This window comes from Crocuta crocuta, unplaced genomic scaffold (assembly GCF_008692635.1).
Source record: "Crocuta crocuta isolate KB4526 unplaced genomic scaffold, BGI_CrCroc_1.0 scaffold99, whole genome shotgun sequence".
Lineage (NCBI taxonomy): Eukaryota > Metazoa > Chordata > Mammalia > Carnivora > Hyaenidae > Crocuta > Crocuta crocuta.
Window position 1 is genome coordinate 1,177,004 of NW_027551560.1, and position 14,141 is coordinate 1,191,144.

General features: G+C 40.7%; 1 protein-coding gene across 1 annotated transcript in view; it reads right to left on the reverse strand.

Moving 5' to 3' along the window:
* Positions 1–789: 789 nt before the first annotated feature.
* FRMD3 (FERM domain containing 3) overlaps positions 790–14,141 on the reverse strand; it is a 299,629-nt gene continuing 286,277 nt past the window's right edge. The window contains exon 15 of the mRNA XM_077749548.1: positions 790–1,876. Within this exon, the coding sequence (XP_077605674.1) occupies positions 1,281–1,876 (596 nt within the window). The 3' untranslated portion in view covers positions 790–1,280. The remainder of the gene's footprint in view (positions 1,877–14,141) is intronic.

Consider the following 14,141-nt stretch of genomic DNA (forward strand, 5'->3'; position numbering starts at 1 on the left):
CTGGGAAAGGAAAGGAATATAATGGCCACCACAAACAAAGATCATCAGCATGATCAGAAAGCCAAATCCCTTCTTTTCATATCCTCCCCCACCCCTCTCATACACACACTCCTTTTGAACTTTCTTCCACAGAATCAAAATGAATGGCATGAGGAACCAAAAAACTATGCCTTAAAGTTTCTCCACTTTTATTTAGATCCACTTAAACATATTCACGTCAACTCAGACAGCAAGTACACATTCTTTGTATCATCCAGTACCATGCATCAGCACCGCTTTCAGAAAAGCTAGTTTGCCTGCCACCACTTGCGTACCAGCCTCACCAGAACTCCTGTTTGGCCACTTGCCCCATTCCCATCTGCTTCCATTCTTGGGTTAATGTATGATCATATGCAATTAACTACCATAACTTTTAACTTTTTTCCTTCAGTTTTACTTTCTTTTAAAAACATTCTGCTTCCCCAACCAAAATAGATGGACAGAATACAAATGAAAGCAGTAAGTCATCTTGCTCAAATACTTTGAAAAATGGACTACCCCATGCCCGCTTGAGTGTTCTTAGTTTCTATATCCTCCGGTTCCATCATCCGTTTTTAAGAGCTTACTTACTACAGTGTCTTTCTACCTATTTTCTATCTCATACACAGGTAACAAATTATGTAGTTGTTCAGCCAAAAAATATTGTAAAAAACAAACCAGTGCCAAAACATTAAAAAATTCCTGACATACCCTTTGTGCATTAGTCTTACAATCTGTACACTTAAATAACTCCAGGAGGCTTCNTGAACACATAAAAATAGTTTTAAAAAAAACAGAAAACAAAAGCCCAGCATAAATTTAGTTGTATAGGCATCGGTTAGAGGACATTGTTTTCACTAAGGATTATATTCAAAAACTTTCTCTTGGGTTTTTACTAAAAGTCTGATTCTGAACTTTATAATGTTGCTAACTATTAAAAAAGGGGAAAATCTAATACAGCTCAATGTGTTATGGATTATGATATAATAGATAAAGAGTATGTCTGTAGTATCCTAAAAAATAAACATATTTTTGATTAAAGGCCATCTTCCTGACCGATAACTAAAATAACTTCATTTGACTTAAACTTACTTAGCTGTGGTGAAGTATGGAAAGCTAACTTAAAGTTTTTAATAATCAGTTATGAGTAAGGAACACCTGTTGATGGCCCCATGACCATTCGGAACCAGGCATTTGCTGAAAAAAACAAAAAACAAATCACTAGTATTGAATATAGCCCTTAGTCACATGAGATACGAACTTTATGAGCAGCCCAGCATGTAGAGAATGAGGTTTACTTTGCCAGCCACCCACTCCTTTAGAGGACAGTAGTACTCATAGTGAAACTGCTCAAACTCTGGCGTCTGGCGGATTTCACATAAGAAGGAGAGATCAATACCTGACTCCAAAAGGAGGAGGAGCAGGGGGAATACAAAGAGCAGCAGCCCCAGGCCCACCACAAGGAGCCTGGAAAAACTCTTGACCAGTGGGTTCACCCGAATATGGCCGCTCAGAATGTCATAGCTCCATGACAAAGCTTGGCGAGCCTCCTTCAGCTCTTCTTCCTCGGCCATCAAGAAGGCATTTTCATCTGCTTCCAGTTCCTCAAATGAATCTGTGTCTTCCCTTTCCAGCTCCAGCCTAGATGGACAGTCAAAGAGCATGTCAATCTCATCGTCATCAACAGGGGTGGGGAGCAGGCTGGCACTTGGGTTGTAAGCTAGTTCAGAGATGGTCAAGGGCTCTTCTTTTATTTTATCTTCCTCTTCACTTGGGGGGTTTTCATACTCCCGGGCTTCCTTCACTGGTGAGCTAGAGATCAAGGGAGCAGAAGTGTCTTCTTTGGGTAATGGAACACCTGCAGAGAAACATTTTTTTTCCTTAATTTTATATTTCGGGTGTGTTTCCCCACCACCACCAAGATCTTTAGATGGAAACCAACCAAAAAAGAGAAAAAATGGATTCAAGGAATTCAGGCAATTATTCTATGGAATCCTAACTAATTTTAACAAAGTCCTTTTTGTAACGGACCCTAAGGTCAACATGCAAAACCCCAAATAACCAATGGCTGGCAATATTTACAATATTTATGTGCACAGTTATGGTCTGCAAACCTCCAACTTTGTCATCTTTTTCTTGCAGACATGGCCAATAAACCACTATTATAATTTTGAGCGGTATCTCTTAGAAGTCAATGCTTACTATAGTACTTCACTGTATGACAAATTATAGACTCTACTGTTCCATGACAGTCTATTTTTATGTATTCTTGGTACAAGTTAGTGGTTTCAAGATTTACGTAACTTCAATCATGTATGCACAAACTGGCACCATGCTCCCTTCATTTAACATTTTAACATTCTCTATGTTGACATGGATGCCCATTGGGTTGAGTCACAGCTAATGGCTATGGAGAGTAGTCCCTAGACCCATGTGACAGGAAGGGCTGGTGAGCACACCTGGAAGGTGCAGTACTCAGTGATGCTCATGCTGAAGGGTAGATGGGCAGAGCTGACTGCCATCACAGCAAAGCAAGGAGCCCTGCTTGGCCAGAAAAACTGGGGCATGAGTTGGCTTGAGTGAGGGTAACAAAGAGCCTCTAGTGTTCAAGCTGCTTCCCTGTTGTGTCCAGGCAGGGAACTCATTCACACCCTCACTCATTGCTGAACAGTCTTAAGCCCACCTGGCCAAGGAACCTAACCAGAATCCATCACATGTTGCACAGACCATTCAGCAGCCTTAGTTACAGCAGCACTTGAACAGAGAGCATACCCTGTGGTTTGCCTTGTCTGCAGAGCAAAACTGGTGGCCTCCCCTGCCTGGAATATCCAGTGCACACTCTTGCTTGATTCGGGTCCCCAGACAAACAATGAGGGCCCTGCATCCTCTCCTGCTGCCGTAGCAGGGCAGGGAAAGCTAATTCATAACCCCACCTTACTGCTGAGTATAGCACCTAGGCCTGACCATCCAGTAAGCCCTACCCTAAAAATCAAGGAAATTCTGGTGCCCATCCTACAGCCTCACTTGGGCAGGGAACCAAGCCAGCTGTTCTCACTTGGCAGCACACCCAACCCCCCATGATCTCAGAGCTTAAACCCTTACCATGCTCCCAAATAGTCCATTAATAGTAGGCCCCACCTGCCCAAAGATGTTACCAGTAGACATGTCCAGAAATCCAAACTACGCTAACTGTTGAACTGTCTTTGCCAAAATGAACCTGCAAAGTCTGGGAGAGGAGCTCACTTACCACCTGCATATGCCAAAGTAAGGAATCAATAATCACAGAAAGTCAGGTAAATATGACTGCACCAGAGGGAACTAATATAGCACTAATAAGTAACCTTAAAGAAATGGAAATCTGTGAACTGTCAAAGAATTCAAAATAATCCTCTTAAAGTTTAGTGAACAACACACAGGTGACTAAACAAAATTAGGAAAATGAAAAATAAACAAAATGACAAGTTCAACAAAGAAATAGAAACCATCAAAAAGAATCCTAGGGGCACCACCTGGGTGCCTCTATTGGTTAAGCATCTGACTTCAGCTCATGATCCAGAAGTCCATGGGTTTGAGCCCTGCACTGGGCTCTGTGCTGACAGCTCAGAGCCTGGAGCCTGCTTCGGATTCTGTGTCTCCCTCTCTCTCTGCCCCTCCCCTGTTCACACTTTGTCTCTCTGAAAACTAACAAAATAAAATTTTTTTTAAAAAATCCTAGAGCTGAAGAAAACAGTAACTGAACTGAAGAATTCAACAGAGAGCTTCAAAGGCACACTCAACGATGCAGAAGGAAGAATTAGCAACCTGGACGGCTGGACATTTCAAATGATCCAGTCAGTGAAACAAACAAACAAATGGAAAAAGTGAGATCAGCCTACAGACCTTATGGGACACAATGAAGAGAAACAACATTGGCATAATGGAAATTCAAGAAGGAAAAGAGAAAAAATGGGATAGAAAGGATATTTAAAGCAACAATGGCTGGGCTTCTGGCCTAAGATACAACAGGAGGACCCTGAACTCACCTGCTCCACCTCCACACTGAATCTACATAAAGTTATAGAGCAGCTCCTCCTGCAGAATGGTGGGATGAATGAATCGCTTCTGCACAACATGATAGAACACATAGAGAATGGCAAGAGAGATAGAGACATTTTAATGAAGGAAACCCTTACCCCTAATGCTGCCAACTGCACAGGGGAGGGATAATACTGAGACTAGGAGCAGACTCATTGCTCTCGAACACAGAAACAAGTTGTGGTTAAAAGAGTAACTACAATATGAAAGATAAAGCCCTAGAACTCTGCCAGATGGCAACAGAACTGCTAGAACTCGCTTTGGGTCAGAGGGGCTGGCAAGTGCCATGGTTTACATTCCCCCTCCACCTTGACAGCACAGATGGCAGCAGGGTCTGGATAAAATAGCCAGCCTGCCACCTCAGGGAGTCCTGGGCACCCAGCCCATACCATTCCTGGATGCCTTGGGGCACACAAAAAGAGCTGTGGTTTAAAAGAGCAACAGGGATGTCTGGGTGGCTCAGTCGGTTGTCTGACTTTGGCTGAGGTCATGATCTCATGGTTTGTGAATTTGAGCCCCATGTCGGGGTGCTGACAGCTCAGCTTTGGATTCTATGTCTCCCTCTCTCTCTGCCCTTCCCCCACGTGCTCGTGGATGCTCTCTCTCTCAAAAATAGAAATTAAAAAAAATTAAAAAGCAACAAGAATATAAAGGATCCAGCCCTAGAACTCTGCCAAATGTCAGGAGAGCTCTGGAACTCTCCAGGTCAGAGGGGCTGGTGACCACCATGGTTTACAGTCTCCCTCCATCTTGATAGTATGGATGGGAGAAGAGTCCAGGAGTCCTAGCTTACTGCCTCCCTGAGTCCTGGGACCCTAATCTACACCATTCCGATTGTCCAACCAAAGTGGCCCCAGCTCAGCACACACTGAGGCATGCCTACTCAGTGCTCACTATACCTCTAGCCATCTCACCAAGGTGTCACAGGGGCAAAGCACCCTGCAACACTGCAGGCTCGTGCCATTTCAGCTCCAGATGACTTGCTAGGGCAACCTGACTCACGCCTGCCTCAAGTCCAGCCACCCCAGCCAGAGTGCTTCTTGCACAAGGCACCCCAGAAACACGTAGCTGGTACCTGCCTCAGTTCCAGTCACCAGGGTGCACCCTGTGTGAGCACCCCAGGACCCCCTGGTTTATACCCACTTCAGATTCAGCTGTGCTGCCAGGGTGCCCCCAGCACAAAGAGCCCTGTGAACCCCAGTCCACACCAGCCACAGTAATCAGGAACACACAATTGACACAGGGGACAACCAGACACAAGACCATTCCTTTGTATTTGGAAGAAGTATTTTTTCCACCTAAGCCATAGAAATAAACACAGAAAGACAAAGTGAGGAGACAGAGGAAAATGTTCCACATGGATAAACAAGACAGCATCACAGAAGAAGAACTAAATGAAATGAAGATAAGCAATCTACCTGATAAAGGGTTTACAGTAATAATCGTATCACTCGTGAGTTCGAGCCCCATGTTGGGCTCTGTGTCAACAACTCAGAGGCTGGGCTTGCTTCCAATTCTGTGTCTCCCTCTCTCTCTCTGCCTCTCCCCTGCTCATGCTCTGTTTCTCTGCCCCTCAAAAAATAAATAAACATAAAAAAAAAAAGATGCTCTCTGGCCTGGAGAAAAGAGTTGATGAACTCTGAACTTAACCAGAGAAATTAAAAATTATAAAAAAGGGACAATCGGGATTGAAGAATACAAAAACTGAAATGAAAAATACACAAGAGAAAATCAATAGTAACGAACAGACCAGTGATCTGGAAGACAGAGGATTAGAAGTACCTAACCTGAACAGCAAAAAGAAAAAAGGATTTGTAAAAGTGAGTATAGGAATCTCTGGGTCAAAATTAAGCAAACAAGTATTCACATTATAAGGGTCCCAGAAGGAGAAGAGAGAAGGGGCAGAAAACTTATTTGAAAAAATAATAGCTGAAAACTTGCCTAACCTATGGAGGCAAAGAGACATCCAAGTACAGGAAGCACAGAGAATTCCAAACAAGGTGAGGCCCAAAGAGGTCAAATACAATATAATTTCACTTATAGATGGAATATTTAAAAAACAAACAAACAAAAAGCAGAAACAGACCAGTAAATACAGAGAACAAACTGATGGCTGTAGGGCAGGGTGTGCAAAACGGGTGAAGGGGAGTGGGAGATACAAGCTTCCAATTACAGAAGGAACAAGTCACAGAGGAAAAAGGTACAGCATAGGGAATATAGTTGATAGTATTGTAATGGTGTTGTATGGTGGTGAATGGCAGCTGTACTTGCAGTGACCATAGCATAATGTACAGAGTCGTCAAATCACAGCTGTACACCTATGACTAAGATAACATTGTGTGTCAACTACACTTTAATATTTTAAAAAGCAACAGTGGTGGAAAATTTCCCAAACCTTGAGAGAGAAATATACATCCAGACAGAAGAGGCTCAGAGGACCTCAAAGTGGTTGAGCCTGAATAGAGCAACACCCAGTCATATAATTTGTCAAATATGAAAGACAAAGAATTTTAAAAGCAGCAAGAGAAAAGAGAGAAGTTACATACAGGGGACCCCAATGAGACTATTGGTGGATTTTCAATAGACACCTTTGAGGCCAGAAGAGAATGGGATAACATATTCAAGCTATCAAAAGAAAAAACCTGTCAAACAAAAATGCTATACCCAGTGAAGCTGTCTTTCAGAAATGAGGGAAGGAGAAAAACTTTCCCAAACAAACAAAAGCTGAGGAAATTCTTCACCACTAGACCTGCTTTACAAGAAATGCTAAAGGTAGCTCTTTTAGTGGAAATAAAAGGACACTAATTAACATCATAAAAACCAGAAAGGGAGTGTAAAACTCATGGGTAATGATAAAATACAGTCAAAGTTAGATTGTATAGTATGGAAAAGGTGGAAGGTAATTCACTTACCTTTAATTTAAAAGGTTAAAAAAACCAAACATTAAAATTATCTGTTTTTAGTTACACAATATTAAAGTATGTAAACTGTAACAATAAAATGTGAGAAGGAGCAGAAGTCAAAGTGTAAAGCTTAGGAATTCTATTAAAATTATTATTTTCAAATAGAGCATTATAATTTTAAGATAGTTTCTGTAAGCTTTATGGTAGCCACGAGGGAAAAAATCTGTAGGAAATATGCAAAAGAACATGATAAAGAAGCCAAAGCCTACTGATACCATAAGACACCAAAACATTAGAAATAACAACCAAAAAATAGCTGGATAAGAAACAAGGAACAATTCACAAAATGGCAGTAGTAAGCCCTTACTTACAATAACTACTTTAAACATAAACAGATTAAATTCTCCAATCAGAAGACACAGAATGGCTAATTGTGCCTACAGGAGGCTCACTTGAGCATTATAGACACAACATAGACTGAGATTGAAAGGATGGAAAAAGATATTTTAAGCATATTTTGGTAACAGAAAGAAAGTGGGGTAATCCTTCTTACATGAGAAAGATTGTGCAGAGTTGTAACGTCCCCTTTGTCATGTATAATTTTATAAGGTTGGCATCACCCTGACACCAAAGCCAGAAAAAAAACATTACCAGAAAACTATAGACCAGCATCCCTGATGAATACAGATGCAAAAATTCTTAGTTAAATAAGAGCAAACTGAATTTAGCAACTCCTTGAAAGGATCATTTACCACGATCAAGTGGGATTTATACCTGGGAAGGTTCAGCCTGCAATCAGTGTGATACTAAGAGAATGAAAGAAGACATCATCTGATCATTTCAGTAGACACAGAAAAGCATCTGACAAAATTCAACATCCACTGATGATAAAAACTCAGCAAATTAGGTGTTGAAGGAGTGTACCTCAACATAATAAAAAGTTCATATGTGATAATCCCACAGCTGATATCACACTCAATGGTGAAAGGTTGAATGCTTTTCCTTTATGGTCGGGAACAAGACAAAGATGTCCACTCTCACCACTCCTATTCCACATAGTACTGCAAGTCTGTCCCAGAGCAGTCAGGCGAGAAAAACAAATAAAAGCCATCAGAGTTGGAAAGAAGAAATAAACCTGTCTCTCTTAACAGATGACACGATTTTATAAATAGAAAATCCTAAAGACTCAACTAGAAAACTGTTAGATCCAATCAACGAATTGAGTAAAGTTGCAGGATACACAATTAACACAAAAAAATCAGCAGTATTTCTAAACGCTAACAATGAACTACCTAAGAAGTAAGACAATCCCATTTACAACAGCATTGAAAACAATAAAATACTTAATAAATTTAACCAAAAAGGTGAAAGATCTCTACTCTAAAAACTACAAGACACTGATGAAAGAAACCGAGACACAAATACATGGAAAGACATCCTCTGTTTATGAATCATAAGAATTATAATATTGTTATCATATCAACGCTACCAAAATCTATCTATAGATTCAGTGCAAAAGCTATCAGGATTCTGATGGCATTTTTTTATAGAAGTAGAGAAAACAATCCTAAAATGTATATGGAACCACAAAAGACCTTGAATAGCCACAACAGTCCTGAGAAAGAACAAGGCAAGAGGGATCACACTTCCTGATTTCAGTAACCTACAGTAATCAAAACAGTATGGTACTGGCATAAAAAAAAAACCCGACACAAAGATCATGGAACACAATTGAGAGCCAAGAAATAAGCATACCTGGTCAAAAAATAATTGACAAAGGAGCCAAGAATACTATATGGAGAAAAGACAGTCTCATCAATAAAACGGTGCTGGGGAAATTGGATATGCACATGTAGAAGAAAGAAGCTAGACTCTTTTCTTACACCACTCACCAAAATTAACTCAAAATGTGTTAAAGAAAGACATAAAACATGAAACCACAAAACTCTTAGCTGAAACACAGGAAATAAGCTCTTTGACACGGGTCTTGGCAATGATTTTCTAGATATGACACCTAAGTTACAGGCAACAAAATAAAAAGTAGTTAGGACTATGTCTTTTGTTGTTCTTCCCAACAAAAGAAACAATCAACAAACTGAAAAGACAACCTACAAAATGGGAAGAAAATATTTGCACACCATCTATCTGATAAGGAGTTAAAATATAAACGTACAAAGAACTCCTACAACTAAATGGCAAAAAACAAAAACAAATAACCCAATTAAAAACGGACAAAACCCCTGAACCAACATAATATTCCCAGAAGATATACAAATGGCCAACAGGCACATGAAACAATAGTCATGTATAGTCCCAGGAGTTGAATTTAAATAAGCAAACATGGAAAAATAAATCAGATTTGTGGTTACCAGAGGCAGTAGGTCAGGACTAGGGGGGAAGGGGGAGGAATTGGATTAAAAGGTACAAACTTCCAGTTATAGGATAAATAATTGCTAGGAATATAATGAAAAACATGAAACCTATAGTAACACTGTTGTATGATACACATGAAAATTAATAATAGATCCTGAGAGTTCTCACTGCAAGGAATTTTTGTTTTTTAAAAATTGTATCTGTATGAGACAATGTATGCTAACTAAAGTTGCTGTGATAATTATTTCACAATATATGTAATTCAAGCCATTATGCTATACACTTTAAACTTATACAGTGATGTGGGGTACGTGGGTGGCTTAGTCCATTAAGCGTCCAACTTTGGCTCAGGTCATGATCTAACGGCCAATGAGTTGGAGCCTTGCATCAGGCTCTGTGCTGACAACTCAGAGCCTGGAGCCGGCATCAGATTTTGTGTTCCTCTTTCACTCTGCCCCTCCCCCACTCATGCTTTCTCTCTCTCTCTCTCGGATAAACATTAAAAAATGTTTAAACTTATACAGTGATATATTTCAGTTATATCCCAATAAAACTGGAGGGCAGAAAGATGTGCAGAAGTGAATTATTGGTTTTATCTTTCAAAATTCAACAGCTATTTCCCAATAACTCTGGTATGATAGCACTGAGCAATGTCTATGAATGATAACATAAAATATGTAAGTTATATATAAGGTCTAACAAGCACATGAAAAGATGCTCAACATCAGTAGTCATCAGGGAAATGCAAAATCAAAACCACAAAAAGCACATTACATCCACTAGGATAGCAAAAATTTATTTTTAAAAAAATATTTTAATGTTTTATTTATTTCTGAGAGAGAGAGAGACAGTGTGAGCAAGGGAGGGTCAGAGAGAGAGGGAGACACAGAATCTGAAACAGGCTCCAGGCTCCGAGCTAACTGTCAGCACAGAGCCCGACACAGGGCTCAAACCCACGAACTGTGAGATCATGACCTGAGCCGAAGTCAGATGCTTAACCAACTGAGCCACCCAAGCGCCCGGACAATTTAATTTTTAACCCTGAAAATAACAAGTGTTGGTAAGAATGCAGAGAAATGAGAACTCCTGTACTAATGGGGGTTTAAAAATGGTTCAGCTACTATGGAAAACAGTTTGGCAGATCCTCAAAAAGTTAAACATAGAATTAACCATCTAATCCAGCAATTCTGCTCCCAAGTATATACTCCACAAAGAGTTGAAAACAAGTACTCAAGCCAATACGTGTACACAAATGTTCACAGCAGCACTCTTCCAGCTGGTAAAAGGTGGAAGCAACCGAAATTTCCATCACTGGTTGTACAGATAAAATATGGTATGTCCAGGGGCACCTGTGTGGCTCAGTCAGTTGAGCATCCCACTCTTGATCTCAGCTCAAGTCATGATCTCATGGTTCATGGGATCGAGCCTCATGTCGGGCTCTGTGCTGACAGTGCAGAGCATGCTTGGGATTCTCTCTCTCTCCCTCTCTCTCCCTCCCCTGCTCACACACTCTCTCTCTGTTTCAAAATAAACTTTAAAAAAATATGGTATATCCATACAATGGAATTTTATTCAACCATAAAAGCTAATGAAGTATGGCTACATACTACATGGATGAATCTAAAAAAATGTATGCCACGTGAAAGATGACAAACACACGGGCTCTGTGCTGACTGCCAGCTCGGAGCCTGGAGCCTGTTTCAGTCTGTGACTCCCTCTCTCTCTGACCCTCCCCTGCTCACGCTGTCTCTCTCTCTCCTAGAAATAAATAAAACATTAAAAAAAAATTTAAAAAAAAAGATGACAGACACAAAAAGTCATATAATGTATGATTCCATTTATCTGAAGTATCCAGAATAGGTTAGTCCATGAAGACAGGAAGTACACTGGTGGTTGTCAGGGGCTGAGGGAAGAGAGGGATGGGGAGTGACTGCTTTCATGGGCTTCATCATCCTTTCGGAGTAATGAAAATTTCTGAAACTAGACAGAGGTGTTAGTTGTAAAACACTGTGAAGGAACTAAATACTATTGTATTCTTCATTTTAAAATGGTTGGTTTGGGGGTATCTGGCTGGCTCAGTCGGTTAAATGCCCAGTTTCAGCTCAGATCATGATCTCGCGGTTCATGAGTTCAAGCCCCACGTCAGGCTCTGTGCCATTAGCTCAGAGCCTGGAGCCTGCTTCAGATTCTGTGTCTCCCTCTCTCTCTCTCTCTCTCTCTCTGCCCCTCCCCAACTCATGCTCTGTTTTTGTCTGTCTCTCAAAAATGAGTAAACGTTTAAAAAAATTATAAAATGGTTGGTTTCATGTCACATGAATTTTGCTTCAATAAAACTTAAAAAAATAAATGCAAGCCATAATCTTCCTACTACAATATAATATTCCATGAAGAGTATTTCTCTGAAGAAAGAACATATTCACAGGATAGGGGAAGATGACAAGAGTTAGGACTTTGTCGAATGCTAAATCCTTACATATCTGTTATCCCATATCTCCAGAAGGAGGGTCAGTGAACTCTCCTCTTTAGGACAATGAAAATAACGTATTGGATATATATTATATTACTGTTCTAGAAAGACCAATCCCATTTTGGCTATGTTGGCTATTTTCTTTGCGCCTGTGGTCACACAGATCTTCCACGCTTTTCTACTAACAGCATTTCCCACATGTTTTTTCCTCCTCACATCTTCTCCTAACACACAACCTATTCTCCCTCTGTCTTCTGCTTTCTACATCCTCCTAGAACTCGAGGGAAGGGAAATCTCCTGTCTTCAGACTGAAGTATTTTATTGGTGGCAAATTAATGCCATTCTTCTAGTTGCTCAGAAAACCTGGACTTTCCTCTACATACGCCCACACTCTACCTATCAGCAACTTCTGCATCTCTACCTTCAAAACATATCCAGAATCAGCCTACTTCTTACTGCCTCCACTGCTACCACCTGGTCCACGCTGCCATCCTTTGTCACTTGCATTTCTGCCCCAGGTTCTTATCTGGTCTCCCTGCTTCACCCGTGCCCATGTTAGAGCCACTGTCAACACAGCAGCTGGACGGATCCTCATGAAAACATGAGGCGGATTATGCCATTCTGTTCACACCTCTCCCGTCGCCAGTACAAGCCAGGTCCTTCCGGGGGTGTCTACAGCCCTACTCAGTGTGCTGTGTCCTTCCCTCCTCGCCTCTCTGACCTTGTTTCCCTACAGCTCTCTCCTTTGTTCACTCCATTTCAGCCACACAGATGCCTGTTGTGCCTCAGATATGCCAGTCGTGCTCCCACCGAAGGGCCTTGGCACTTGCTCTTCCCTCTGCTTGGAGCACTCTTCCCTCCCAGGTTGCTTCCCACTCTCTCGCTCTTCACAGGTCTTTAAACAAATCTCACTTTCTCAGTGAAGCCTTTTCTAACCACATTATATAGAATTTCAGTCCCTATTCCCAGCACTCCTGACTCCCCTTCCCTCATTTATTTTTCTTTTGAGAAGCATAGGGTATAAGGAGGACAAATAGAGCATAAGCAAAAGGTGACAGCAGTCACTCCTGGGGAAGACATAATCACAGTAACTACTACAGAGTCACAAAGGCCAGTGGCTCCCCAGGCCAGGCAGGTACTTAATGTGAATGAGTGTGGGACAACAGGGAGTGGTGGGGACTGGGGAAAACGGACCATATTGAGCTCCATCTGAAAGATTTAAAATTCAAATTTTAAAACACACCCGTACAGCTCACACGTAATGTGCCTGTGGGTCTTTTTAGGCATACAGGCTGCTAGGCTGTAACTGCTGCTGTGACCAAATCAGCCAAATTGCTAATGTTTCAAAGTCACGCAAGTGTTCTAGTACTTTGATCTCCATCACAGAAGTATTTGCTTATTTTCCTGGAAAGGAGGAAGTAGGCAAGGAAATAAGTGCTTTCTTCTCTTTCATAATTTTTCTAGCCACTACTGTGAGATGTCTGGAGTTTCATATTACTTTCCCCTCATGTGTATGCTCGAACTATAAGTAAGGTACCCAGGGTAGAGTGGTAAGGAGACCACACAAAGGTTAGGCGACCCTGGGTTTAAACACCAGCACTGTCACTTACTTGTAAGACTAGTTATTAAGTAATTTCAATCAACACCTACCTCCTAAGGCTGGAGGGAGGGCTTAATGTAATTATGGATGCGTAAGTGTTATCCATGACAAAAAAAAAAAAAACTATAGAAATCAGATGTTATGATCCTACCCAAGAACAGTAGGCAACATGTCATCTATCATCCACCAATATCATTTTATCACCACTGTAGATTAGTTTTCTAACAAGTCCACTATTGTTGAGTATGAGGAGAATTATGTTACAGTTGTCTATCTGTATTTTCTGTTTTCTTTATATGCTACACCCTTAAAGTTTCCTATACACCTTTTCTGGTGAATTCTAACAAAAACATCCAAAAGGACCAGGGGCACCCGGGTGGCTCAGTCAGTCAAGCATCCAACTCTTAATCTAAGCTCAGGTCATGATCTCACAATTGTGAGANAGTAAGATTTATCTACACTGCTTCATTAAATTTATTTTTACTTCATCCAAATATGAAAAGCTTCCTGAATATATTCACAAAGCTCAATGGCAGACGAAATTCTTAGAAGTGAAATGACAATAGAAAAAAAGGAAATAGCTTTCGAATTTATATAATTATGCTGCCCCAATTAAAATCAGATAATAGCTATAAAGTTTCTAACACATAGGAAACACTCAACAAATGTTAACTATTATATATTAGTATAGTAACATGTTTTAATG